Below are 26,835 nucleotides of genomic sequence, written 5' to 3' on the forward strand. Positions count from 1 at the left end.
GGCCACTTTTCAGGCCGGGATCCCCTTCTCGGCTTATAGTGCCCAGTCACTCCAACACATGCAGTATAACGCGCAGTACAGCGCCGCGGCGCCACAGTTCCCAGCACATCACTTGGTGCAAACGCAACAGTGGACTTGGTGAGAGAAATTATAGAGACTTGGCTTGGAGGCACGATAGGGAGTTTCACCACAAAGCAAAGAAAAAAAAAATAAAACACAAAAAACAAAAGACTTTTCATTTTTGCAGCTTGACTCATATATATACTACCATTTTTATTCGGGGCTCATGTGTGCGCCGTGTTTACATGTTTTCGTTAAGAGAACTGGGTCCGAACCTCTCCCTTATAGATTTTATTAAGAATGTCAATGCTCTTATTGTGAAATTTTTTGTAAAGTATGTTGTGTGTTGGTTGTAGAGATGTTTTCCTCTTCTTTTTATTTCTTTTGTCCCTTCGTGTTATTATCAGCACGTACGAACCACTTTATAATTATAGAAATTTTAATTTCTTGCTTCTTTTATGGACCGAAAAAATATTTATGGCCATGAATAAACACTGGCAACTTTGCAGCTATTTTTCTTTTTCTTTTTATTTCCTGTAAATATTTTGTGGCAAATGTTTGCAAACTAGGGAGCTTTCGGGAGCGTAAAGCTGAAAATCGGCCTCTATATATTTACACATTTTTTCAAAAACAACGAGGGAGTGAGTTTTGGCAAAACGTTATGACTGCCGTGTCATATCACATTATGTAAATAACAGTGTAGCCGCGCGGTGATGGCTAAATATCCCAACATTTTTTATGAGGATTTTAAAATAAAATGCTGTGTTTCTGAAATGAGGGTTTGCTTTATCTAAGTGTCCTATATTCAATTTGATCATCTCTGAAAAGACATCGCTACCATCACAATGAAGGGTGAGGAGCTAAACACTATTGTGCCACAGAATGGAGCTTGACTCAGGGAATAAATCTCCAGCGCACTTCACTTCTTTTCTTTTTGAGCAAATTTAATCCGGAGAATATTTTTTCCCAATCCGAACACCTCACTAATAAAGAGCCTAAAGTCACTTGTGAAATGGGACTAAAATCCACTCACTTAATATAAGAGGGCTTCTCCACATAAGAAGCTTTTGAGTCAAAAGATCTCCTTTTTGTCAGCATCCCCATCCACTCCCGGACTTGGGTGTAAAGTGGTAGACTGTGGGGGGAAAAATCGTTTAACCCAATAAATGTTTTGTTATCTTGTTAAGCGCTAAACTGCAAATAGAGCAGGAATAATCAATGAGTCACCAGTCTTCTTTGTTTAACCACGGCCAACGGTCAACTAAAATACGCACGGTTCAGATGGGCTTTAACCGCCTAATAAAGTTATTTTTTAATGTGATCATATAATGTGGAGGCAACGATATTCCGCATTAAACTATACTTTGCTCTATGAGTCCCCATATTCAACCAAAACTAGCACAAATGGCTCCCCAGTGATCCGTAGCAGCGCACTGCGGATTATCAGACTCCAGTAAATATCTTGGGTAAATATGATAACCTAGTAGAAAAATCCATGCATCGTGTTTGTCCCGGGACAAAAATCCCACAACAGATGTTAGATTCGCCCCTATCATCACTGAACAAACAGCCAAATTGGGCAGATTTGCTAATTATTTACAGAATTGTGTCTCAAGGGGCTACTGCTTTTGTGGGCGACACAGACTCAATTTGTCCCGGACAGAAAAGGTTTTGTGTTTCACCACTGGTTGAGCTTGTAGGTCAAATAAATCAGCAGTTTTCCTATAGTTTTCGTTTTTGATGTAGTTGTGGATAAACAAGAACTCTACGCAGTATAGCGTGCCAATTATCGCTTATACCACATTTATTATGGAGCGTGAGGAGAAATATGATATGAGACGGGAATTATAAAGTGAATTTCAAAAAGGCGGTGACAAAGGATGTTGGATAGTGATTGGATTTTAGTGGACTCTATCTTACATTTTTAAATACAATTTAACAAATGGGACTAGTCTTCAGACCAATTTAAAAAACTGAAAATGTAGAGCTTTGTATGGCTCCATGCACTCAGATTTTGCCTCTGTGATGAGGCAGTTTTGTGACTCCATCATTGCATAATACAGTACACGACACAACACGGAGACAAAAGGCCAGGCCTGGTGTTGCTGGATGTTAGAGGCGTGCATGTTAACGAGCAGCAGCGGGAGGAGTGGGGCTGCAGACAGTGTAGATAGAGAGACTGACAGAGTTTCTTGGTGCTGTTCAGAGTCAGGGAGATGTATCCTTGGGCTTTTTGTCCTGCCTGTCACTTGGTGCCATTGTGATCTTTGCTGCACACGTTGTATCCCATATGGGCAGCTGGGCTCGGACAAGGAGAAAAGGATCTCTCACAAACCCCAAATTGTATCAAGCTTTCAAATAAAGCATTGTTGTCTCTCAAAGAAAAACGAATTAAAAATTCGTGGTATATCTATTCTGGTCAACAACAAAAAAAAGAAGCCCCATTCACAGATAACAGGGAGTCCTTCTTCCTTGATAGAGCTATGCCAACAACAGCCTTCTCATTTCTCTTTCCCCTCTCTCCCCCGTTCTCCACACTGAAAGGCTGATTATTGTCTGTCCTAAAAAGTCGCTCGTCACAGCGCGAAAAAACTATTTTTAATACCAGAACAGTGAACAGTGTTCTTCCTTATTTGCGTTGAGCCCCGCTGCTATGCGTAGGCCTGTTTTAAAATAGACTTGTGGAAAAAAATATTTGACACAATTTGCCCCCATTAGTCCGGTTTATGGATTTCCGAATCAGGTGTAAAACTGAGCTGCTCGGGACATTCTGCTCCAATGAAAGATTCCTGGATTTTGTAAGTTAGGCCGAATACGCTGTTCATGCTGGTAGCAATTACAGAAATATGAAAATAGTAAAATGGATTCATCTCAATGTTGAAGCTGCCATTTGCATTCTAATTTTATTGTGAATCCGAGAATCTGGAAATGATGCTGTGGGATGCAGATGTTTTTCCATGGTAACAAAAGCTGGGGTTATTGGCAGGTGTTTAGTGGACTAATGCGCCAAGATTTACTGCCGTTAGTAAGACTAGAAATTACCTTATAAAATGTCTCTTGTATTTCTAAATATCACATGTTTATTGTCCATTTATATTCCTATATTGTTTTTGATGTTATTATACATTTTATATATTTGTTTAGCAACCCTCTAAATCTAAAGTTCACTGAGTCTGATCCCAGATGTATTGTGGATTTAAACACATTTTTAGGTGAACTCAAAATACTGATTCGTGCGTCCAGTCAGCTGTGTTGTGTTTGCCCCAAACCGAGGCAAAAATAAATAAAATATCAGCTGGGTAAGAGCCTTTATGATCAACTTTTACGGTGAACAATATTCGCTTTGCACCCGTGTTTTGTCATTAACGCGCCAGAAAATTACACCGCCCCACGAGCAGCTCAGCAACAGGGTCAGATTTATCGGAAATTGCTTTTGGCTGCTTGAAGGGATAAAGCAGGCGACATTAAAACAAGCATCTTGTGGCGTGCAGCATAGTTCAACCTGCGTGGATAACACTATTATATACCTTGGAATACAATACTTGAGGAAATATGCACTTGGGACACCATGGATCTTCGTCATCCTGCCCATTTGAACCTCGACATGAATCATTTTTCTATCATGCACATCGCCAAATAAACGAGGATTTCAAAGCTGGTAATAAGCGGTGCTTTTCATTTAAAGGAAGCTATCTGGGTTTTATTGCCTTAAAGGAGATCCAGATTAGATTCGCCACAGTGCCGATATTAAAGAGAGAGGGAGTGATGGAGGGAGGGAGCGGCGGAGGAGGAGGTGTTGCGCCGAGCTGCCACAAGATGGAAGCAGAGGTCTGTAGTTGGCGTCATGCAGCGTTTACCTGCACATGTCTAACAATCCAACTTCATCTCGTTCCAGCTCTGCAAATTAGTGCGAAATTAAACTGCAACTGCTAAAATTAACATGTTTTTTTCCTCCATTTTTTTTTTAAATGAGCAGACACCCCGGCAAACTTGATTCATGACATTGTTATGGATCTTAAGAGCATAATCATATCGCTCTCGAAAAACAAACTAGCCTCAACGTAAACAGTCCACATGCAATTAGCACAGTTTCCATTTCAAACAGAGAGAGAGGGTGAGAGAGAGAGGGAGAAAGAGAGAGAGAGCGAGAGAGAGAGAGAGACTGCTTGGTGTTTCCACGGTGTGGCGCAATAGGATAGGGGGAAAAATATGGTGCAGATTAATTCACTCCAGTGAAAGTGAACAATGGAGCTGAAGTGAGGTTTTTCAAGGAAAGTCTGAGCTCAATCAGTGTCCTTCAGAACAAAGAAGACTTTCAGCCACATGTCCTCAGCAATATGAAAAAAACTGCATCACTGTTATTTCTTTTCTTTGGTGAAAGGAAAGAATCTAACAGAAAAAGACAACAAATATCCCCTCGAAGCACTTAGTGACAACGTGAGACAGAAGATCAGTGGAGTCTGATGGCTTTCTTTAAAATTCATATAAATCTTATTTGGTACCTAGAATCTACTCACTTGTCAATGTTGGACTTGCCTGCAAAGTGCCTGAACACCGACATCTCCTCATGCGGAGAAGAAGTATGCAAAGCACTGCAAAAATGGGTCAAAACAAAATAAAAGGCTAGTATCTTTATGCACCTGCTCTGTTCAGCATCAGTGAGCTTGCACCTGTAGGGGGCCTCATTGGGTTAGAAAGAGAAGCACCAGCAGGGGGTGGAAGGATGCTGGACATGATGGAAGAGCAGTGAGAAAAGGAGGAAAGAAATGTTTAATCTGCAAGAGTTTTGATCACTTCGCTAAGGCTGGTGTGGAGACAAAAAACACAGAGCAACACATCTGCACAGGACAGCAGAAATAATATTCAGATACAAATATTTCTAAATCTGGTCAAGGATTTCTTCTGTTTATTGTTTTTGTGGGAATACAGAGATGGACATCTCAAAATCTCATTAAAATATGTCCAAGAGATAAGGAGTTATTAGGGTGAGCAAATCCACAAGTTTACTCAGAGGGACAAGAGCGTCTGCCGAGCATTGTTCAGATCAGCCCCCTCGTCTGCATGAGAAGAACCCGGTGAGCTGAGAGCTGACTAACACACACCAGTATCTGCGACTTTAAACGAAGAAAGAAACCGTAGAGCTGCAGCTTGATGGTCGTTTTCTGCGGAGCTTAAAGAAAGAAAGACAAGAAACCTGCAGCATCTTCGAGCATCTCCGACCTCTGCCATGTTGTGTTCGTCTATAACATGAATAAAAATGGGATTCTTTTTCTTATTGTATCCAATATGAAAGCAGAGAATAGCCATATGTATTATGTATGGCTAATACAGAGAACACACAGTGTATGCCTGCAACAGTCTGCAACAAGCCTGTTTATTTCATGAGGTAAATATTCAGCATTGCTTTGCATTTCTTTTAAATGCATTCACAATTTGTAGATGACTTATTTAATATATATTTTATGGAATAATTAACCCTTCTTTCTGATTACAAGCTATGCCCTTGTCCGTCTTGAACCCATCCAAAGAAATCTTGATGTTAATTTGGCAGTTTAGTTTGAATTAAGGGGGTTAATATACGTATAGGTTAATAAGAAGACAACATCTAGCGTGTGGAATTGAAAGGGGAAGGATTTACTAATCATAAAAGGATTGTGTCACATACCTCACATTCTACCTCTGTATGACATGTATCATTTAAATCACCTGCAATCATGTATCCAGAAAAATAAACACCCTGACTATATTGTTTAATTGCTTTAACAATTTGCTCTCCTGCTACTTACTCCGAGGTGTCATGGCACTTGCTTTTAGCTCCTTTTCCTCATCAGCCGTGCTCAATGTTGTGCTTTCACATGCAATTAAAACACAGCTGAGAGAAAATGCAGAACCCATTTGCTTAAGTGTCCTCCATGTAAGGTCACTTTCACTAACTTAAAGTGTCAGTAGATGTAAACGATTGTTTCAGCTTCTTTCATGTTCCGAGTCAGCCTGAAAGTGAGAGAAAGAGAAGGCAGGACTGACCAACATTCTGTCATTTTTCTGAATAATGAAATGCTGATAGTAATATTGAACAAGATATTATAAGTGCCTCACATGGAATTAAACATTAGCTTTTCTTTGGACAAGACAAAACATGCATCAGTGTTTTGCTGTGGGAGACGCTGATTGTGCAGTTCTCAAATTGTGCTAGCAGTAGGTCTGAGTTTAGAACGCTTCAGATGAGCAGCTGCTGGTGTAGAGGCATCTTTGTGAAAAGGCAGTGAGCGTCAAGGTTCTTGACTTTGCTGAATTTTGAGATTAGGAAAACAGCAGAGTCTGCAGAGTACACACAGAGACTGTCGTGATCTGATCTGGTAGAGTGCTCAGACAGAGCAGGGCTTTTTTTCCTTCTTCCCAGGTACCTCCCTCCACCTGTCTGCTAGTACTCCACGACTGCAGCCATGTAAAACAATCCCGTGGTGAATGAAATAAAGGACTACAAAAAATCATACTGGCTTGTCATTTTGTTACAATTATTATTATGATTAATATTTGAAAACTTCATGATATATTATGTATGTATCAGTAGGAAACCAGTTCCATAGGTTCATTACACATTTAAGTAGCAGGCAATCTCACCAGGTGTAAGAAACGTTGACAGTGGATTTCATGTTGCAAGTTGGAGCAAAACAAACATATTCAGCATATTGTAATGGTGGATAACCCATCTCTCTCTCTCTCTCTGAGAGTCAATGACAAAGCAATGTGACAGTCAGTGTAAAAAATAAGAGGTTGTTGAGAGCTATTAACAACTAAATGTGTCTCAAGCAGGACTGCTTCATTCAGCGTCCGCCTGCTCTCACTGGTGTGCACACTCTGGTACATTACTGAGGGAAAATAATAGCATTCATGCTTTTTAAGCTGCTTTATTGTAGGAAAAAGTTGGACATATATGGTGACCAGCAATTAGTTTTGTGCCATGACCTGGGATGTCAATTTGTGATTTTGCTCTTTTTCCTTTTTTACCTTTTAAAAAAGTCACTCTGCGAAACTTAAAAAAAAGATAACAGTGCTTCTCATGCTAATGTAACAATATGCTCTAAATGTAAAGGGATGTTAAAACCCTCCTAATGGAAACTTTAAATTAGAAAAAAGTCCATTTAGTTTTAAGTTGCAGTGGCTACATTATGTTTCTCACACACTCTCATTGGCTAAAACACTGTTGGTTGAACAAAGAAGTGAATTTCACACAAGGTGACTTTTAGTGAGAACAAGAATTATAATAATTGCAGATCCTGTGAGGTGATCATAACAGTGTTTGTAATGGACTGAGACTGTGATTGACAATGCCTCCCAATTGTCCTCTCAATCAATTTAGCATTTCAGAAGAAATATTCATTCAAATGCTTTTGTTCAATTTGTGGTATTTAAGATGTGGTTTGATACTTTTTTTAAACGCTGCATTTTAATGACATTGTGCAGAAAAACTAACTAACAACTTGTGTTTTCATCCCAATTTATGTACAAGATCAGATATATTATTGTTACTTAAATCATTGTTATTAATTGATTCTTTTAAATTGTACAATACATGTGTGTTGCTCAAAGAAGACCAAAATACATATGGCAAACGTCATATGCTGAAACGTAAATCTAAGACTTTGGTGATATAGATAATATGTTAAGTTTACATTTTGTGATTTGTTGCAGGTAAAGTTACACTAACGCTGCATAATAATTCATATTTAGAACCCACTAGTCTGTGTCTTGCATCTGTGAGCTCTTCTATTAGAAGTTGTGCTACTGTGTTATGATATGCAAATTGCCATATGGTCTTATTTCCCTTTGTCTTCTCTTTCTCAATGTTCCATCTTAGGACTTGAATTATCTTGTATAAAACCCACAGTCCGCTGCAGTCAGATGGGCTGGATGGGGGACAGCGCCAACTATCAGGTTCCCAGAGTTGAGTGTTTATGCCTTTCACTTAATGGATTGTCTCACCTTCTTCAGAGGATGAACATGAGGTGCTTGAGATGCCAGCACTGCAAATGGATCCTGGGGCTTTGAGCCTCATAACAACCCGCCATCATCTGTTTCAGACATGCTTCAATCAGCATGCGTGATGATCAAAGAGCAACAATGTGGCAGCGACGCGTTTTACCAATTCAAGTTGCCTAATTAACTTCCTGCTTAAAGAGGATGTACAAATATGTGTAGCAAGTTGTGCCCCATCATGTGTTTGTGCACTTGTACCCTTGTGGTGAATTTATAATGTGTTACGGAGCTAACTTCACTGAATGGAAAATAAATGAAAACAGCTTCTCCGTGATATGTCTTTACGTGGACCTGCTTTGCTGAATAGGTGCAGTATTTCAACATGATCGAGCAAAGACTTTATTGTACCACGTTCAGTCTTTATGCTCCTTGCGATGCGTAAGACGGAAGCAATAACCTTCAATTTATTATACAATCCTCTGACCATGATTTAACCACACAAAGGCAATGTAGTGCTACAAACATCGTCCCATCACTCCACTGTCCTTTCCTTGACACTGGAACTCTAAGGCATGAAATAAGCTCAAATGAAATAAAAATCACAATCCCCCCAAAGCAACCACTGATGCCTGTATGTCCTCGTTTCACTGTCAGCTGTCCAACACAGAGGGCTGAGTTCATTATAAAGGGGAGTATAGTGGCTGCCATTACCAAAGTACACCTGAGCAAGGCACAAAACCCCCCTCTGCTGCAGGGCCCCACTCGACCTTTCGGGCCCCTCACATCATGTGTCCATTGCCACAGTTAAAATCCTTTGGCAAGAATTTTCCATTGCTGCCCGGATTGTGCAGTTTATACTGAACTGCCAGGTCTTCCATTACTGTCGGCATTTTAATATATTCATTCTTAGAGCCTACATTTTTACTTTGAGTCTTCACAAACATAAATAACAATAAATGATTGTCTATATTCTATTTTACATCATGTATTTATGTGTACTGTGCTCTTCTTTTGTATTTTTACAATGTATTTATTGTTATTTAAAATGATTTAAACGTATTTTTAACTTATCTGTACCGCACTTTTGGCCAAAGTTTGTTGTTTTAAAATGTACAAATTGACTAGACTTGTTCAATAAAAAAAATGCCACCATAATAATCATTGTATGTTTTTTATTTTATTTTAGGGGGTTACAAAAGTAGCCATTAAGTTTCACTAAACAACTTGATGATGCTTTCAGTAGGAAGGATGAATGCAACTCATTTAACATTATGTAACAAACATAACAGAAGTTCCAGCTGTATTTTCATAATAACATAAATATATTTACCGTATAATTAACTCTATATAAATAAGGTATATTTACACAAGTAATGTAGTATCTTATGAATGACTCTTGCTTTTACTCAGGGGAAAATACTGCAAACTTTATTCCAATAAATGTATCTGACAGCAGTTTTTAATATTCACTTTACAGAATAAGATGCAACATATGAAACACATGATGCTTTGTTGTAGTTTAACTACAGCAGTGCACAGTAGTTAGCCTGTAGGGGAGATACACACCTACAGCATTAAACAAATAAAAACAGCTCACACACTCACTCATGAACACACTCTAAAATTGAATTCAGAATAAATGCCTTTCCTCGTGACACTTAAGTGAATCTAAACATTTGTATATACTGTATTTAATGAGGTCATTGTTTACCTTCACCCAGTGGTGGAAGAAGCAGATATTTTACTTAGCAATACTACAGTGTAAAAATACTTTGTTACAAGTAAAAGTCCTGCATTCAAAATCGTACTGAAGTAAAAGTACGTAAGTATTCGCACCAAAATATACTTAAAGTACCAAAAGTAAAAGTACTCATGCAGAACGCCCATTTCAGAATCATATATATGATATCACTGGGTTATAAAGGTGTGGCTAATTTAAATTACTTTATATGCTGCTGTCTTAGTTGATTAACATTTTGTATTAATATTTTACATCTGCAAAGTAACTAGTAACTGAAGTTATTAAATAAATATAAAAATAACAATATATAAAATGTAGAGGACTAGAAGTATATAGTGTGAAATGGAAATATATAAGTAAAGTACATAAATCTGAAAATTGTACTTATGTACAGTACTTGAGTAAATGTACTTAGTTACTTTCCACCACTGCCCAGCATTTACCCCAAACGTATAATGAAATGGTGGATTTGGTAGTGTGTGTCGTGCATCTTCCAGCCTATGTTCATTACGATGAAACTTCAGATGTGTATTCATTTGAAGGTGCACAAAAGTCAAAAACAAACAACTCATGCTCAAGTTTAATACTTCAAACCCATAAACATCAGGAAGAATAAAATATATAGGAGTTCCAGAGAATGTCCCTATGATGGAAAGCTATATTGTGTAAATTAGTTACTTTAGGAAATGAAGAATAGTGTATATCAGATGCATTTGTGTCTTTTACATTTAATACATGAAGTACATAATCTCTAATGTCAAACAATTTCAGTAAATACAACAGGCGTATTACTGTAAAAGCACAGTTATTTCAGGACTTTTATTTTGAAGTGTGCGATGGAACAGAACAGTGGGCCATCTAACAGAAGCTCATCTGCGAGGGTTTAAATCCCAGGATGAGCCGGCTGAGTGCAACTGGGAAAGAAAAACTAATAGTTAGAGGCGTCCCCTCCCTCTGTAGATGCCGCTGAGTTGCTCTTGAGCAAGACACTTCTTCACCCTCCACTGCTTAATGTCCAGCAGCAGGACGCTGCGTTCTTTACTGTGGGTCTCCACTGACTGTACGGATGTGAGCCAGATCACTGCTAGAACACTGCTGCCATCTTCACACTGCTGCCATGTTCACACAACCTGACAAAAAATGAACTGAAATGTTGAAATCATTTTTGTTACATGATGCTCTTCAGTGTTTCAGTACAAGTGTTAGTGTGTTTACGCCTACACTGATTTCAGAATATCTAAAAAGAGTTTCTGCATGCTGCCAAATTGTCAGTAAGAGTCTGGAAGAATAAGAAGAGAGAAGTAGACCTAACTAACTCAAATATCAGCATACTTTACAAGCAACTAATACATGTGAAAGAGTCTTCTGTTAAATAATCTTTAGTAAAAATGTACCTGTGTCGCGTCTACTGACAGTAATGTAACTGACAATGTAGTGATTTATTACCTTACTGAGTTAAATTGTTATATTACACAATACAAACAGTGTGTAAAAAGGACCTTATAGAAAAATGTGTAAGTTTCAAGTCTTAGAACAATACTCAGGTGCTCACATTGAAACAGGTTTAGCTTTATGTGAAATAAACCAACATTTCAATATACAGAGCACATGATTTGTTATTCATTCCTATTATCTAGATCATTTACACGTAGTTTGAACTGCAGATGAACACATTCACTCGCAGTGTGTTAATGTTTGTAAATCATTGTGTTCATGAATGGAATATATTGTTTGCTCAGCTTAAATAGACACTAGCGGTGTTCTTGGGGCATCTTCGCCGTGACTTAGGCTTTCAAGTACTGAAAACTCCACTCCACATTGCACCTTTCACAGCTGTTACTAATAATGTAAGCAATAGTCATGACTGTGTGACAGTGAAGCAGCATCCTCAACACCAGGACCCTTACACTGAAGCAGCCAAATGGTATTAAGCCATCATTCATTTTATTATTTACACCTGTGCTTCTTTACACGTGGGACTTAATAAACGATGAAATCTACAAAAGGAACTCTTTATTCAAACAACTTGGTTTGTGTCCATTAAATGTACTTGGATATTGCAGTAAAATGCCACACACTACAAACATCAATAAGTCCTATAAAAGCTGTGAGAGGTGAGCGGTGGCAGGCGGCTGAAGGACATTTTGTGTGTTTTCCCTTTGACTGAGCAGCAGTGGAGGAATCTTTTTCTGGCTCCTGCACACATGGCTGGAGGGAGGAGAGAGGGGGAACAGTCTGCAGCGTTTTAGCGCACAATTTCCTGATGGTTTCAGAGAAGAGGCCAGCCAAGAATTTCAAGTGGCGGAGCAGCGAGAGGGCAGCATTGTAGAGGAGAGCAGGTAGTGTAATGATCAGGTAGACAAGATGACATCAAGCGTCCTCAGGGATGGCAAAGCACAGAGAGCCGACATCCTTCCAGAGAGAAAGAAGCACTGAAACAAGACGAGACAAAACCAACAAGCAGGAGAGCCATTAGCCAGACAGACTTGTTATTACTGTACAGCAGCAGGAAGTCAGACACGCAGGACACAAAGAGCTTTAAACACGGGAGAAAAAGAATAAAACTCTGTGGGTATCATTTAATTGTTAGCTTTTATATTTCTTAAGTCAGTAAGAACAGACAAACATATTAGGACTATTGTGTGTGACATCGGCTGACAATGACATGGCTAACATTTCAATTTAAAATACATTTTCTTTAACTTCAAAGATTCTTGGGTCTAAAGAAGAACAGTGGAATTGTGAGAACTGTAGGATGTGTAAAAGTAATTTAATAAAAATACCTTACAATGCAAATATATCATCATACATCTGATGGTATATACTCAAATATGTGAATATATTAATACTTAAGATAATTTTGTGGGACCACCTTTAGGGCTTGACTATTATAGTTACATATGTTTGATTTCATATTTTGTTAACTAAATAGAATTTATAAGCACTGCAACACCTGGTAAATTAGTTCACAAACCAATTGCCTTAAACTATTCATTAGTTGGTTCATTAACTCAAACAATTCAAGCATAACAATGTCTTTGTAACAAAAGTATTTATTGTTATAGTAACTTGAGTAAATAAAGTTAATAGTAACAAATCCATTCAGTTTGTCGAACTTAAATCTATGAAGTATTTTTCACTCAAATGTTTCAAAGCTCCAAGCTTATTAAAAAAATGTGATAATAGAATTGATCTGAATTCAGTAAGACTAATTTAAATCCTTCTTCTTTATATTCAAATGTTACCACTTCATTTGAATTGAGTCTGTTTATTTCCACTAAAGCAAATTATTACAATTCTAGTTGTGAAGTTATAACTCTGGTTACTTTCCTTAAACCTTTTAAGTTGCATTACCACAATATCATATTGTAAAATGAACTATTTCTGTAAGCATGCTTGATAATAAATATGCTGGTAGAGTGCAGACTGTATCATTCTTATACTTATATTTTAACATCTTATACTGACACATACAAGTGCTGGCCTCAAGCTCAACATAATAACTTCTACATGATGTTAATGGAGTAGGCAGTGAATAGATGTTAAATTAATCATATTATTTACTCTCCATATTATGCTACCCTTGCTTTTCCCGGTTGAGGATCTATTCTATTAGAATAGAGCATTTACAGCAGATGTTACTCTCCTGCCATGTGAGATACGTCCCTGTCCTGTCAGTGCCATGAGGCTAATGTGTTGTGTTTAGGGACTCATCGAAAAGAAAACATAAAATGGAAGCATTAGATGTCACCTTCCAGAAATGTGAAATTTTAAAACATCTTTCAATCTTATGCATTGATATCATTTAATATCATCGTCTACCGCTCATCTGGGGTCGCGTTTTTAATTGTATAACTTTGGAAAAAATGAAAAGATAAAGAGATGCAATGTGTCATTTATTAAAGTAGTTCCATCCATACCTCAGAACTGATTCATGTCACTGAGGACTATTCATAATGTCATGTCATCATGGTTCATATTGTGTTTTAATGTCATTTCAGCCACAATCATTTATACTTTAGTTTAGTAATAGTTGTTGTATTAGATACAGCACACTGTTTAATTTAAATGTAATCTGTCACTGATGCCAGCTCTCCTTTGGTTTGTATCTCAGGACACAATGCTCGTTGTCATGCATTACATGTCATTACAATCTGATGTCCATGTTCTCCATTGCAGTATATCGAGAGAAACAAAATGTGCATCCAGTGTTGTTGCTGCGGTTATTATTAAGGGCTTTAGACATTAATGACTTTGACCTTTTTCCCCTGCTGTAGTTCCTCTGATGGCCACTAAAGAACTAAATTAAAATAATTTAGCAGGACATTGCTCACAAATTATCTGACTAATTGTATATATGCTAAGTGTGGATGTTATTAACAGATGAGCCAGCACAATCTGAATAGCATACCTATCAGCTTTATATTTATATTTTAACATGAGCATTTTACACAGGATTGCTGCTTTAAACATGACATTATCTAACTGTGTCCATGTATATAAAGCACACTGTAGTATTGTCTTAGTTTGCCTTGGGGGCATGTTTTCATATGTCTCCTGTGAAGCGAACTTAACTAACTTCCTGTCGGTAAAAGAATAGCTTGATGAAAGGAACAGCAGTCAATCAATGGAAGCTGACATTGTGTTGGTTATTTTGTTCTGCTTGTCAACATGGAAACCAAATGTTGCCTCGAGAAAGGCAATAAAAATAAAAATGTCCCACTTTCAAAATAACTCATAAGTAATTGTTGTTTATTATTTGTGTGTTTTGTTTGTTTGTTTTGTTTTTGAAAATGGTATGCAAGAGGGAAAGCGGTTGGTGACCGTGACTTGAACAAAAATATGAATAATATAATATAAAGTAAAAAACGCAATATTGTCTATTAAAAATAATGCTGACAAAAACAGTATTATTTGAATTATATTACTTAAAATTATTCAGATGAAAAAAAAACGTTTTGTTAATATGAATTCCCAATTCTATAGTATAGAATCCATTAGAAATGATAATAATTATAACAATAACAATTATTTTAAAATAATATTCTGATATATTTCTGTTAAATACGCATACAGTACTAAAATAAACAGCACAACAGTGATTATGTACACACATTAGTAATATCATGTTAAACTAATTTACTAATACTTAAATATAGTTTTTATTTATCATTATTATTATTATTTTTAGCTCTGCAGATAATCTTTTACTCTCAGAGGTTTAACTGGCTTCAGCATGTAGCAGTTGATTTAGACAGTGTCCATTTTCTGGAAAGAAAGCGAGCAGAAATGAACAATATAATCTTTCTACACAGTGCAGTAAGAATGGGTTTGGACTTCATAATCTAAATTGCAGCACGTGGTACGTGCTTGTGTCTGTCAGGATCAATACATTCAGAATTTGAAGTAGTTTTGTGATGTGTTTATGTGGATTCATCTAAATAATGGTAGGCTATCAGGTGGCTGGATAAAAGCATCCCAAAGTGGGGATAAACAGACAGGTAAAAATACCGCATTGATATGCAGCTTCTGTTCACATTTCCATTGTTGAGTTGTGAAGCCATTTAAAAAGTTTCCGTCTCCACACAGCACTCAAAGGGCTTTGAAACTTTTGATTAGAAGATGCATCTCTTGACTGTTGCATGAAAACAAGCCTAATAAATGAATTCCTGGCATAAATGGACATCAGGAAACACTTGATGCAGATTGCAGCGATTTGCATGCATTTCAGGTATAAAACCACATTTGATCATTATCATTATTATTATTATTATTTATTTTCCGACACATGATGGTGTGGAACGTCCACAGCTTGAATAGCATCCAGTTGAACTTTTTCTATGGCATCAAAACCCAAAATTCCTGTTAAAATAAAGGCACTGAAAGTACACAGTATGCATGGACATTCCCCAAAAAGGTCACATTGCCATGTAACCTGCATAAAAGGCCAAAAGGTGTGCAAATTATGTTTTTTATTAAAATCAACTTTATGCTCAATCTCCTTTAATTGTGATAAAAAAGGTAGCTTAAAAATAAAATAAAACAATGACAAGACACAGCATCGCAACCATGAGCTCTAACGTCACTGCACCGACTGCACTTTGATGACAAGAAAAACAGTTCATAGCTAAATCTATAATTCCAGCACTTGAACACAAGTACGCTTTCTGCAGTGAAGTGAACCACATTTTTTATTCTAAATTTCAGGACATGTCATCAGACCATGCTTCATCTTATCACAACAATCAGCTACCAGGGGCAACTAGACGCAGAGAAAGATTGTCAGAGACATTCTGCCATATGAGTAACATGGTGACAAAGCTAGAGTGAGCCCGTTGAGTCACAACCACACTCTCTAACAGCTTTGTTTACCTGCCCTCACTGATGCCACAATTAGTGCAGCAGAGGAGTGGACCAACCAGCTACCCTTGGAACTTTGGTAATCTGCATTGATCTGCTGTGTTTTTTTTAAATTGTTGTAACAAAAGAGAGCAGCTATGTTAAAATGTTGCCACTCAAAACAATGCAGAGGACAGCGGCACTCACAGAACCCTCAGTACCTAAAAATTCAGGAGGCTAAATGTGTTACAGACCCCGAAAGGTGGAATTATTATTTATTTATTTTTCAAACTCAATCAAGGTATAGATATAAAGAATGTATTTATTTATGTGTATTTAGTTATGTGTGCATCTATTTGATGCAAACATTCTTTGAAACGATCATATTAATATTTTTCAAAGAAACTTATTGAGTTATAGTTTGAACAAAATTACAGGATGGAGGTTTAGCTATGATTTATATGTTTTAGTTTATGATTAGAGCAATGCCATTTCATAAGCATAATGTCTGTACCTCATAACTCATTTTAGTTTTCTTTTTAGGAAAGAGACAGCTGATCAGTTTGGTATGGCCACATTGTAATCATTTGTAAAGTAAGATTAAATATTGAATTCAAACATCCTTAACTTTACTTTATAACTTAATTCTCACAGCAAGGAGCAGCATGACATTTCCAAAGTGATGTTAAATCATAGAAGTTATATTTTTTTTTGCTAGAATTTCTATTCACAAAAAGAAAATAGTTGTTTTTCATATTCTACCATCATCTATTTTGTCTAATGTTATGTCATTTTCTGTAGCTGGCCTTGGTTTAGTAGCTTAAGAGCTCAAGGAACCTTGTTTATTTGACACAGATAGGAAGTTAATACCATTTAAAATTGCTTCCAATAATTAAACAGAGTGTAACGTGTGTGTGTGTTGTGCAGTAAAAGTGCAGTAGTTTCATGCATAATGCCAGTTATAGATTTCCCCCAGCAGTCAGTGCCGTTTTCAGTGTGTGATTATAACATAGCTGCAATCAAGTAAATGAAGTACTGCAAGGTATACAGTGAAAACAGTCATACAAAATAAAAAAACTTCTACATTTTAATCCTATTACAAATGTGGATTCTCTACCAATTTCCTCCCAGCTTTCAGATTACGGTCAGCATCCCATAAAAGCCCATATTCTGTTTTTTGGCGCCCTATTAGCATCATTTCGTCCATCAAGCGACATTAATTGTGAATGAATGCAAACTCCTGCAGAAGAATACGGTCTTCAAGAGGCCTGTCACATACTTTCTCCACTTGGGAGGACCTTTAACCTACTTAGCTGAGGAACCGCACCGTTTCAAGTAGTGCAGCTGAAAGATATGCACCTGCCCGCTTTTTACTCTCACACTGCTCGGAGATTTAAGAGGAGAGAAAGTATTTGATCTAAATGGTACTATACTGACTTGCAGGTGTGGATTTTTCTGCACAAATGTTCTCACCAATGCAGCCACTGCGCCGGCCACGATACAGATGTGGTTAATGTTAAGGTTGGAGTGAGGAAGACACTTAATTTGTGGTGTGGCAAGATTCAGTGCCATTATTCTAAGTTAGTAATGGGGTTTCTGCTTATCGGAATAGTACGCATGTTTATTATATTTCTCGTGTAATAACGCCCCGAAAAAATATTTTAATTCCTTGTAAGATAAGACCAAACAGAGCAACAGACATTTTGCCATCAACCTACATTTATAGTGAATCGCTTATTGTTTGATAGAAAATAATTACAAGTAATTTATTTACACTTGTTCTGTCGCCAGACATTTCATTTATATTGTAAGACTTGCAAGACTCCACATAGATTTTTCCTTATTTCTAATTTATTATATTTATGTTTCTCCTCAAATTTAGAGATACAATTAGAACCCTTTGGGAAGCAGTCCTGTGCGTAATCACGCTCTTACGAAGCACAATGCTTTGTAAGTCTACCTCTTTCTTAGGAACCATACCCAAGACGCAATATATTATTTAAAGGAGGGGTTGGTGTATCAATAACAAATCCCTAGAAATAAAGTCAAATTAATAGGAAATCAAGTCAAATCAATAAGTGCACGGTTTGACCCCTTAGTGCACTTATTAGATTTGACAAGACAAAGGAAAAAGCATGTGCCGAAGTCGTGCGTAAATTACGCAGCCAAAATGATAACTGGATTTAGGTTCTATGATAGCAGTGCACTGGCATTTTTATTCTAATCTTTAAGGTGGCAATTATTCCCTTGCCAAAAAGCATCTAAAGTGCATTAAAAACTGTAAAGCCATACCATGTTTTGCTTTATGTTTAAATCGCATTATATATAAATAATTAAAAGTTAAGTTAGAGATTCAGGGCCAGTAAGACAAAATAAATCCCCATGTTTTCTGCACGTTGTGCTCGGCCGGTGTGTGGCTGAGGTTGCAGGTCAGGACCCTGGCCCTTCAGCCATCTCTCCACATCTCTCAGGGTATTGAACCATCAACGACGAGATGGAGAAAAGCACTTCAGTAACCAGGCGCTGGTCCATCTGCTGTGCTGAGCTGAGCTGAGGGGGGTGATAATTTCGGGTAAAGGTTGTCTGTATGATATAAACTACATCAATGGGTTGTTATTTGGTTCTGGTTAACAACACTTAAATTATCCGACGAACGCTCACACACTATACATTGGAAAATTGGATAAAATGTCCCTATAGGTTTATTTGGATGGGGCGATTTTGCAGCAATAAGTCCTTTCATTAATGTACACAATGATTTAGTGACTAGTGGTAAGCAATGATTGTCACACAGCTCCCTGTTTAATAATACAATATTACAGACTTTAATTTGTATGTTAGCAATTAAGTAATTGTAGAAGCTTTTGAAATATTTTCCAAGTGAAATTATCGAGAAGGTTTGACAATGTAGAGATTCAAAGAGCAGGATTTTAAAAGCCTGTTCATTTTTTATAGTGTAAGCAAGACAGTTACAGCGCAAAAGAACACATCGTCCCGTGCGTAATTTAGGGGGGAAAATATGTTTTTCTATTTTATCATACAGCCACCAGGGTTCCACTTATTCGCCTTGGGGCGGCAAAGGTCATCGTAAGCTAATTCAAATGAATATTATATTTTGTTCAGCATGTATCACACACAATGGTTGTATTGTACACACACAGCAACACGCTCTATCCAATAACTATTAACATAAACAGTTGCAACAAAGGTTTGCAATTTAGATCATTTTCTCTATAAATGTGTCAGATGTATGAACAAACCTTTGCTGGGCCTTCTTCACGGCTCCTTGGCGCGTCCGTTTATCCCGCTCCCGCTGCCTTGGCCACACCATATTAACTGGATGTAAAAAAAAAGTTAACTTAGGTTGACAAGTATATTAATGTGGACAATAAGCTCTCATACAGCCAACCAGCTCCTGGTTTTTATGGGATCCTAATGTGGAGGGTCTGTGGACCAGGGTCCTGCTCTCTGACTCAGTAATCCACAAGGTTGAGAGGTTTGCCTCATTTACATAATGTTAGAGGTCTGGGGCCGAGGCCTTCCTTTCTTTTCGCCCTGAAAAGACACCATGCTGCCGCAGCTAAAAGAGTGGAAAAGGCGCATAGAAGTCTGGACAAGTACAGGAATATTACAGGTATGAAATATTACTTTACCTCAAGAAAGGAGTTGATTTTCTTAATGTTAATAATCTTGTAGCAATATGATTTTCTTTTATTACTGAGATAATTTACACCCTCTTGTTAGACACATTTTAAATTATAGGATTTTTCTTTTTCCTTCTTTGGTGTCTTTCCGTCAACTCCAGCTGACTCTGGAATACGCATGCACTGTGTGCCTTACCTCAACAACAATAAAGTCCAACTACTTCACATTAAATCCGCTGCGGAATCCAGACATCTGAGGGGACAAAAAAAAAGCAACTCGGGTACTGAAATATGCATAAGAACAATGATTTATTACAACCAGGCTATGGAGTTAACCGGAGATTGGTGTGTTCTTGATGTGTCGCTATAATTGATGGCTGACCATGTCACGTCTTCAATTGCTCAATTAGGGTAGGTAGCTACGTGCTGCCATGCCATGCTAAATTACATTAGTGGCTTCATGGAGACGAGTGTTTCCTTCCTCCAATAAAAAGAAGATGGGAACACATTTCACGTCTCCAAAATAACCCCAAAGCATAACACCTGCTCCTGCTGTCTGCTGTAAGTTGTTGATGAAAAATATCCACATATCATTCTGAATATAAACATTTGTGAGCAGCAATATATTTCATTTATTATAGATCCATATTATAGATCCATAGAGGAGACACACGTTAGGCTATAATGGGATGCTACATTAACTGGTGTTCATTATTGCGATTTGTAGTAGCTCTTTTCTCTTTTGACCCCCCCTGTTGTATCTCTCTTCCTCTGATTCTTCCCCTGGCGCCAGTCAGTTTGCTTAGAGATTACAATGTCAGGTCAAGACTGCAAAGTGTCATTAGTGCATGGTGACCAGACTTGAGGGTTTTGAGGCTTACAATATTGTCTCCAAATTGCATTAAGTCGGATGAAGAATATCGTTTATTTTTGACAAATGTACAAAATTGCAGCTTCTCCTAAATTATGGAGGAATTGCTGTCAGGCAAATAAAATGTTTTAAATCCCGTGTATTATATCCCTCTCCGGATCATGGATGTTAGGTGGTGATATATACTCACAGGTTTGGATCCCTCAGCATTTTGTCATGTTGAGCTTATTCTGACTTGTCCCTTTCTGGTGGGGCAAAATGATGCTTAAGAAGCATAAATGAGCCGGTCATACAACTTCATTGTGCCTCTTTGATGATACTCGGTGGCCCTTATGTCTGTTCAAAGTGCTCTCAAAGTTTCTAGAAAGAGTGGAATTCCCTACTGACGCAAAATAGTCATATGTGGTCAGATCAGCTGATGTGCAGGACATAATGGGTTATTCTCACCTGTTTATAGTAGTCAGAAAAAAGAAAATCAGAAATATGTGGCGTCGTTTTATTCATGTATACAAGTTATTATAAAGCAAAGTGTTTTTTTTTCATGAATTATTTCCATAAAATGTCAATGACTATTGTTTGCTGGTTTAGGAGTTTTGCTCCGCCCCCTGTGTTTGTCGTAAACCTGGCTCCTGGCTCCAATAAACCCGGGCTAAGAGCGCCCTGGGCTCGCCTCCTTCTCCAAGGCGATCAATAGGATCTCAGGCGCTCTACAAGCACTCTCTTACGTAGACATCCACCAAGGAGAGAGCCGATACAACAACACGGTTGATCTGCTCAAACACACAAATCTACCTGCTTTCTGAATCATGTCGTTGAGCCCAAAGCACACTACGCCTTTTTCAGTGACAGATATTTTGAGTCCAATCGAGGAGACCTACAAGAAGTTTAGTGGCATGGACGGCGCAGGGAACCTAACCTCTCCACTGGGAGCCTACCGACAGCCTCAGGTGTCTCAGACCGGCATGCAACAGCACTCTATGGGCCATAACGCCACCGTGGCTACCACTTACCACATGCCGCACACCGTCTCCCAGTTCTCCCACAGCGCTATGGGGGGATACTGCAATGGAAGCATTGGCAACATGGGAGACCTCCCGTCGTACCAGGAAAGCATGCGGAATAGTGCAGCAGCAACAGGGTGGTACAGCGCCAACCCTGATCCAAGATACTCCACAAGTAAGTTATTTACTCCATTTATACACACTTTTCTCAATTGTATTTAATCGTAAATATAAATAAACAAATTAACATTTCAGAAATATGAGGGGGGAAAGCACAATACTAAATATGTATTGCTTTTTTTAATATAATATTCCATTTAGGTTTGGGGGCTAACGATAACAAGATAATGCAAATAGTGTACTCTAAAGAAGTCTTATTTTAAGATTTATTTAATTTAAAATGACTGTGTTTGACGGTTGAACTGAAAAGGAGATCATTCTTTCAAGTCTGGCACGACTTTATTATCTTTGGCTTGAGAAATATTTAAAAGCAAGATATAAACATTTATTATTATTATTATTATTATTATTATTATTATTATTATCAAATGTGTTTTTAAGCTAATGCTTTCCAGCTTCAATAATTATCGCATAAAACAATCAATAAAGACTACTTCAGGCGAAACAGTGTTCTCCTCTTCTGTTTATTGAACGCACGTATATGTATGTATATTTTTAAGTTTCTAGATTCATGGGACCTTCCACAGGTATGAACATGTCCGGCATGGGGGGCCTCTCAGGAATGGCGGACCCATCCAAATCCATGCCAGTTCTCCACGCTGCGCCCAGGAGGAAACGGCGCGTCCTGTTCTCGCAGGCTCAGGTCTACGAGCTGGAGAGGAGGTTTAAGCAGCAAAAATACCTGTCGGCGCCTGAGAGAGAGCACCTGGCCAGCATGATCCACCTGACGCCGACCCAGGTGAAAATCTGGTTTCAGAACCACCGGTACAAGATGAAGCGCCAGGCCAAGGACAAGGCAACGCAGCAGCTGCAGCAGCAGCAACAGGACGGTAACCTGTGCCAACAGCAGGCGCAGTCCCCGAGGCGCGTGGCCGTGCCAGTTTTGGTCAAGGACGGTAAACCGTGCCAGAACGGATCCAACACGCCGACGCCGAACCAACAACAGGTACAACAGAGCCAACAACAAAGCCAACAACAGAACGGAGCCGGAGTTGTGCTCGCATCCCCGACCAGCAGCCTCACCCAGCATCAGAGCCAGCAGCAGGTGAACGCTTTGGAGCTGGAGGAGATGTCGCCCAGCCCCCCGTCACTGCACAGCCAGCTCAACATGGCCCAGATAGACACATCTGCTGTAGATTACACCAGTAACATGGTCAGCTCAAACCTCCTCTACGGCAGAACGTGGTAGGACTTAATACATACTGTCACTTTCCACTTTTTCTATGTGAACCTGCGGATGAGCCCACGAGCAAAACAATATTCATAAATATACACACATATATATATATATATATATATATATATATATATATATATATATATATATATATATATATATATATATATATATATATATATATATGTGAGTGTGTGTGTGGAGGCTGAAAACGGGGGCCCTTTGGTGTTGGAGGGACAACACGGCGCACAGAGGCGCACCAGCTGATCAGGGCACATTTTCTTGACATCTCTGAGAGGGGAGTCTATTTTTGAACATTACAGAAATGGCTGCCCTTGAAAGCAATTATGTCGTTTCTGGACCTTTTGTAATCCATGTTTTGGACCTTCCTCATGATGTTTTGAACGTAGTCTATGTTGTTGAAACAAAAAGGGATGCTGCTTCACTTGAGTTCGGACTTGGGGGTGGGGGGTAAAGGTGGATCAGGTTTGAAGTACACTAAAGCCACCACTCCTTATTTACGGTGATAACCTGGTATTTTATCATATTAATATTGTAAACTAATGTATTCATTTAGACTTATTAAATAAAGTAGGGACTTGTATATTTGGCTAACACACAAGAATGCGTTTAACTGTATAATAATCGTTATTGCGTCCACTTTTATGTTTTCTCTATTCTTTTGTAAGTTAAAAAGGAACAAATGCGTGATGGCTGCTGTATATGTTTCAAAAACCAAGTGAACGTTAACAATAAATAACTTGAAGTGTGAGAGCTATTCCTGAAGAAGTAATTTTTTTAAAAAGGGATCTGTTTTGGAGTGCATTTTCATTATGTTGTGATTGAGACCAAATTGAGCAGGAAAGCAAGGTCGATGAGGGAGCCAGCATTGTTCAGGTGACATTTTGGAGGGCTGCCTTTCATGGAGGATGTCTGCAGGACTCTAAGACCGGGAATCACCCTTTTTAAAAAACACTAACACTTTCCAGCAGGTTCAATAGTGATATTAATTCATGTATTAATATTTTAATATAACTCCTCAAACCAAATTGATCTTACTGTGTTTAATAAACCCATACCTTCGTTTTGCCGTAATGTAATTGGTCAATTTTATTGTGAAAGCAAGCTTCCATAAAATACACAATGACGAGCAATTATTGTAAAAATGAATATATTATCTAAAGGAATGGAGTCAATGCCTCGCATTATTATGATGCTGCATTAAAGTTAATTACACTCATCATCATTATTATTATTATTATTATTATTATTATTATTATTATTATTATTATTATTATTATTATTATTATTATTATTATTATTATTATTATTATTATTATTATTATTATTATTATTATGCTCATGCCTCAGTTGCTAAAATATACATTTATCAAAATACAATTTCTAACATCACTTACACTTACAAAAATCAAATAATAAAAATGTGTTTCCTAATTTAACCTTTTGAAGTTTAAATTATTTTAGACGTTTGATTAAAAATCCTCGCTTTTTACTTGAACTGAGTTTGAGCGTGAAGCTGGATGGGAGTCTGTTACTTTTTTTCTTTTTTTGGGGGGTATTGATATTTAGGATTAGCGCACTTATGGTGATAAAATGAGAATAGGCTCCTGGGATCTAAATGCATAAAGGTAGCGAGAGGTCTTCAAGACTTCAAAAACGCTTCAGAACTTCAAAATTAAACCTCCTTTATTTTACACCTATTTGTTGCTATAATTAAAAATTAGTTTAGACAAAATATGTTGCAAACATAATTGCAACAGTCTAAATATTTTTCAAAGAATGCCTTAAAGTTCAAACAAATACGTGTTTATGTATTTAATGTTATTTAGATTTAAAATAACAGTGATAGCCACATTATTTTCAGATGCATTGAAAGGCACTGTAAATAAATGTTGGTCAGTTTCTTTTTCATTCACACACACACACACACACACACACACACACACGCACACACACACACACACACACACACACACACACACCTCACACACACGCACGCACACACACACACACACACACACACACACACACGCACACACACACACACACACACACACCAGCCTCATTTTGGTCAGTCTCTTTAGAAGATGAATGATTTGTGCAAACAAACTCCAAAGTGTTTAAGGTCATCACTTAGCAACACTGTCGGTTCCCCTTTGCTGTCCTCCAAACCTTTCTTTTTTTTACACCAGCAGTGGCTTATAATAGGATCTAACATTTCATTTTCTGTGGTCATTTAAACACACGTTTGGAGATTACTTATCAATCCCCTTGCTGATGACACCCTGTGATGATGATGATGATGATGGCTATCAGTGTGTCTCAATGGAGACCTTGGAGAGCCCCCATTTCCAACCCCTTCACATACCTGGCAGCTGTATGTATATGTGCTATCATCCCTACACTCGAAGGAAGCATCAGAGCCAATATGCACCTGACATTTGGAATTGAGCGCGGCAACTATATCAGAAAGGAGTTAGATAAGAGCATTAAAAAGAGAAATGCATTCCACAATATACACTTTGATCGGGCTAAGGTGTTCCTGATCGATTTTGTCTCTAAATTGAGGGCATGAATGAGCTGTCAACAAAGATTTTTGATGGTGGACCACATGAAATGAAAGTGGACGTGAAGCCCTTCTTTTTTCTTTTCAATAGCCATAGTTATGGCGTACTAATAGGCTATGCTTGGTAATCACTGGCTATTGTGCCTGTTGCTTCTCTACGTTTATTGGGGGGGTACCTCTCTTTGTAAGGATAAATGAGACAGGCTGGGCACTGTAATTGGTGCTGGCATCATCATTTCTGTCTGAAAAGTTTTTCAGGCCACTCCTGTGTGGTGTTACTTCCATGTTTGTGCAGAATATCCACACCCACAAATAGATACCCATGTACACGCAGCGCACATTAACATAAAGAAAGTAAAAAAGTTGTCCATTATATAAAAAATGGCCTCTCGTACACAAAGCAGATATTTCAATAAGAGCTGGAAGGAGTCTTTCACTACTTCAAAGCCATATATACTGTTAGCATACAGCATGAAGCGGAATATAATCTATGTTGCTGATGTACATACATTTTTAGACTATTCTTCTCAGGTAATTGCAGGTTGCACTGCATAATGTGAATGTAAGCCTTGCTTTAGACTCTGCCCCCCCTCCAACTCCCTTCCTCTCCATTATTCTACTTAATATGTCAGAAGGTCTGATCGCAGAGAAACCTTTTCAAGTCCTATTGATGTGTTCCTCAATTGACCATGGCGACCTAGCAACCTAGACAGCGCTAATTGGCAAGGGCTTAACATTATTGGCTGCATAGTTTACACAGAAACATAGGCCAAACACATAACCCTCATCATACACAGTTCACTTTTTTTTTTTTTTTTCAGTTTTCCAGGTACAACAGGTGGGGGAATTGTTTTGTGTCGTTGGTCTCAACCAAAACAACTATTAAATCAGAAAGCTAAAAGCAGCGTCTGCCCTAGTTTCTGAGTGGAATATAATGGATGAGTAAACATTTTCCTGAAGACTCACACAGGTAAAGAAAAAATATTTCGGCTCCACTCCACAGAGAGGATTTCATATCATTATTGGTATTTTGTATGGTAACATAAATGCTTTAATGCATGAATGATTTAGATAGACATCATTTTAAGTCAGGAGTAATATACAAAGTTTACTCCCATAAATTCCACCACCTCCCGTCCCCACATATTGCCCCATGTGAAATGATTAGGAGAGGCAAGGTCCGCTTTTCATTTGACTGTGCGAATGAATGCATTGAATTGGCAAGTTGTGAGAGACACAGAGTGAGATTTTTAATTAG

At 38.0% G+C, this 26,835-nt stretch overlaps 2 protein-coding genes and 1 long non-coding RNA gene across 7 annotated transcripts in view; 2 read left to right on the plus strand and 1 right to left on the minus strand.

The window, feature by feature from the left end:
• nkx2.2a (NK2 homeobox 2a) overlaps nucleotides 1–9,182 on the plus strand; it is a 13,081-nt gene extending 3,899 nt beyond the window's left edge. For 3 of the 4 annotated variants that reach the window (XM_029460808.1, XM_029460809.1, XM_029460811.1), the window contains exon 3: nucleotides 1–568. This exon is cut by the window's left edge. In XM_029460808.1, the coding sequence (XP_029316668.1) occupies nucleotides 1–142 (142 nt within the window). In that variant the 3' untranslated portion in view covers nucleotides 143–568. Of the gene's footprint in view, nucleotides 569–7,918 lie in introns of those variants that run through there. The other variant, XM_029460810.1, reaches the window with a different exon arrangement.
• Nucleotides 9,183–9,464: 282 nt separating this feature from the next.
• LOC115027523 (uncharacterized) lies at nucleotides 9,465–19,887 on the minus strand. Its single transcript, XR_003834385.1, has 3 exons — nucleotides 19,771–19,887; nucleotides 19,378–19,453; nucleotides 9,465–12,210 (listed from the first exon to the last, which is right to left on the minus strand). It is a non-coding gene; the product is annotated as an uncharacterized LOC115027523 (long non-coding RNA).
• Nucleotides 19,888–21,295: 1,408 nt separating this feature from the next.
• On the plus strand, nucleotides 21,296–23,083 carry nkx2.4a (NK2 homeobox 4a). 2 transcript variants are annotated; one of them, XM_029460779.1, is made up of 2 exons: nucleotides 21,296–21,808; nucleotides 22,314–23,083. In XM_029460779.1, exons 1-2 carry the CDS (start codon nucleotides 21,439–21,441, stop codon nucleotides 23,000–23,002), a joined length of 1,059 nt encoding a protein of 352 aa, XP_029316639.1. In that variant the 5' UTR covers nucleotides 21,296–21,438; the 3' UTR covers nucleotides 23,003–23,083. The 2 variants fall into 2 exon arrangements, with proteins under 2 accessions (XP_029316639.1, XP_029316640.1); XM_029460780.1 differs by having other exon boundaries at nucleotides 21,299–21,808; nucleotides 22,341–23,083.
• The last annotated feature ends 3,752 nt before the right edge of the window (nucleotides 23,084–26,835 follow it).

The sequence above is a fragment of the Cottoperca gobio genome, chromosome 22 (genome assembly GCF_900634415.1).
Source record: "Cottoperca gobio chromosome 22, fCotGob3.1, whole genome shotgun sequence".
NCBI lineage: Eukaryota > Metazoa > Chordata > Actinopteri > Perciformes > Bovichtidae > Cottoperca > Cottoperca gobio.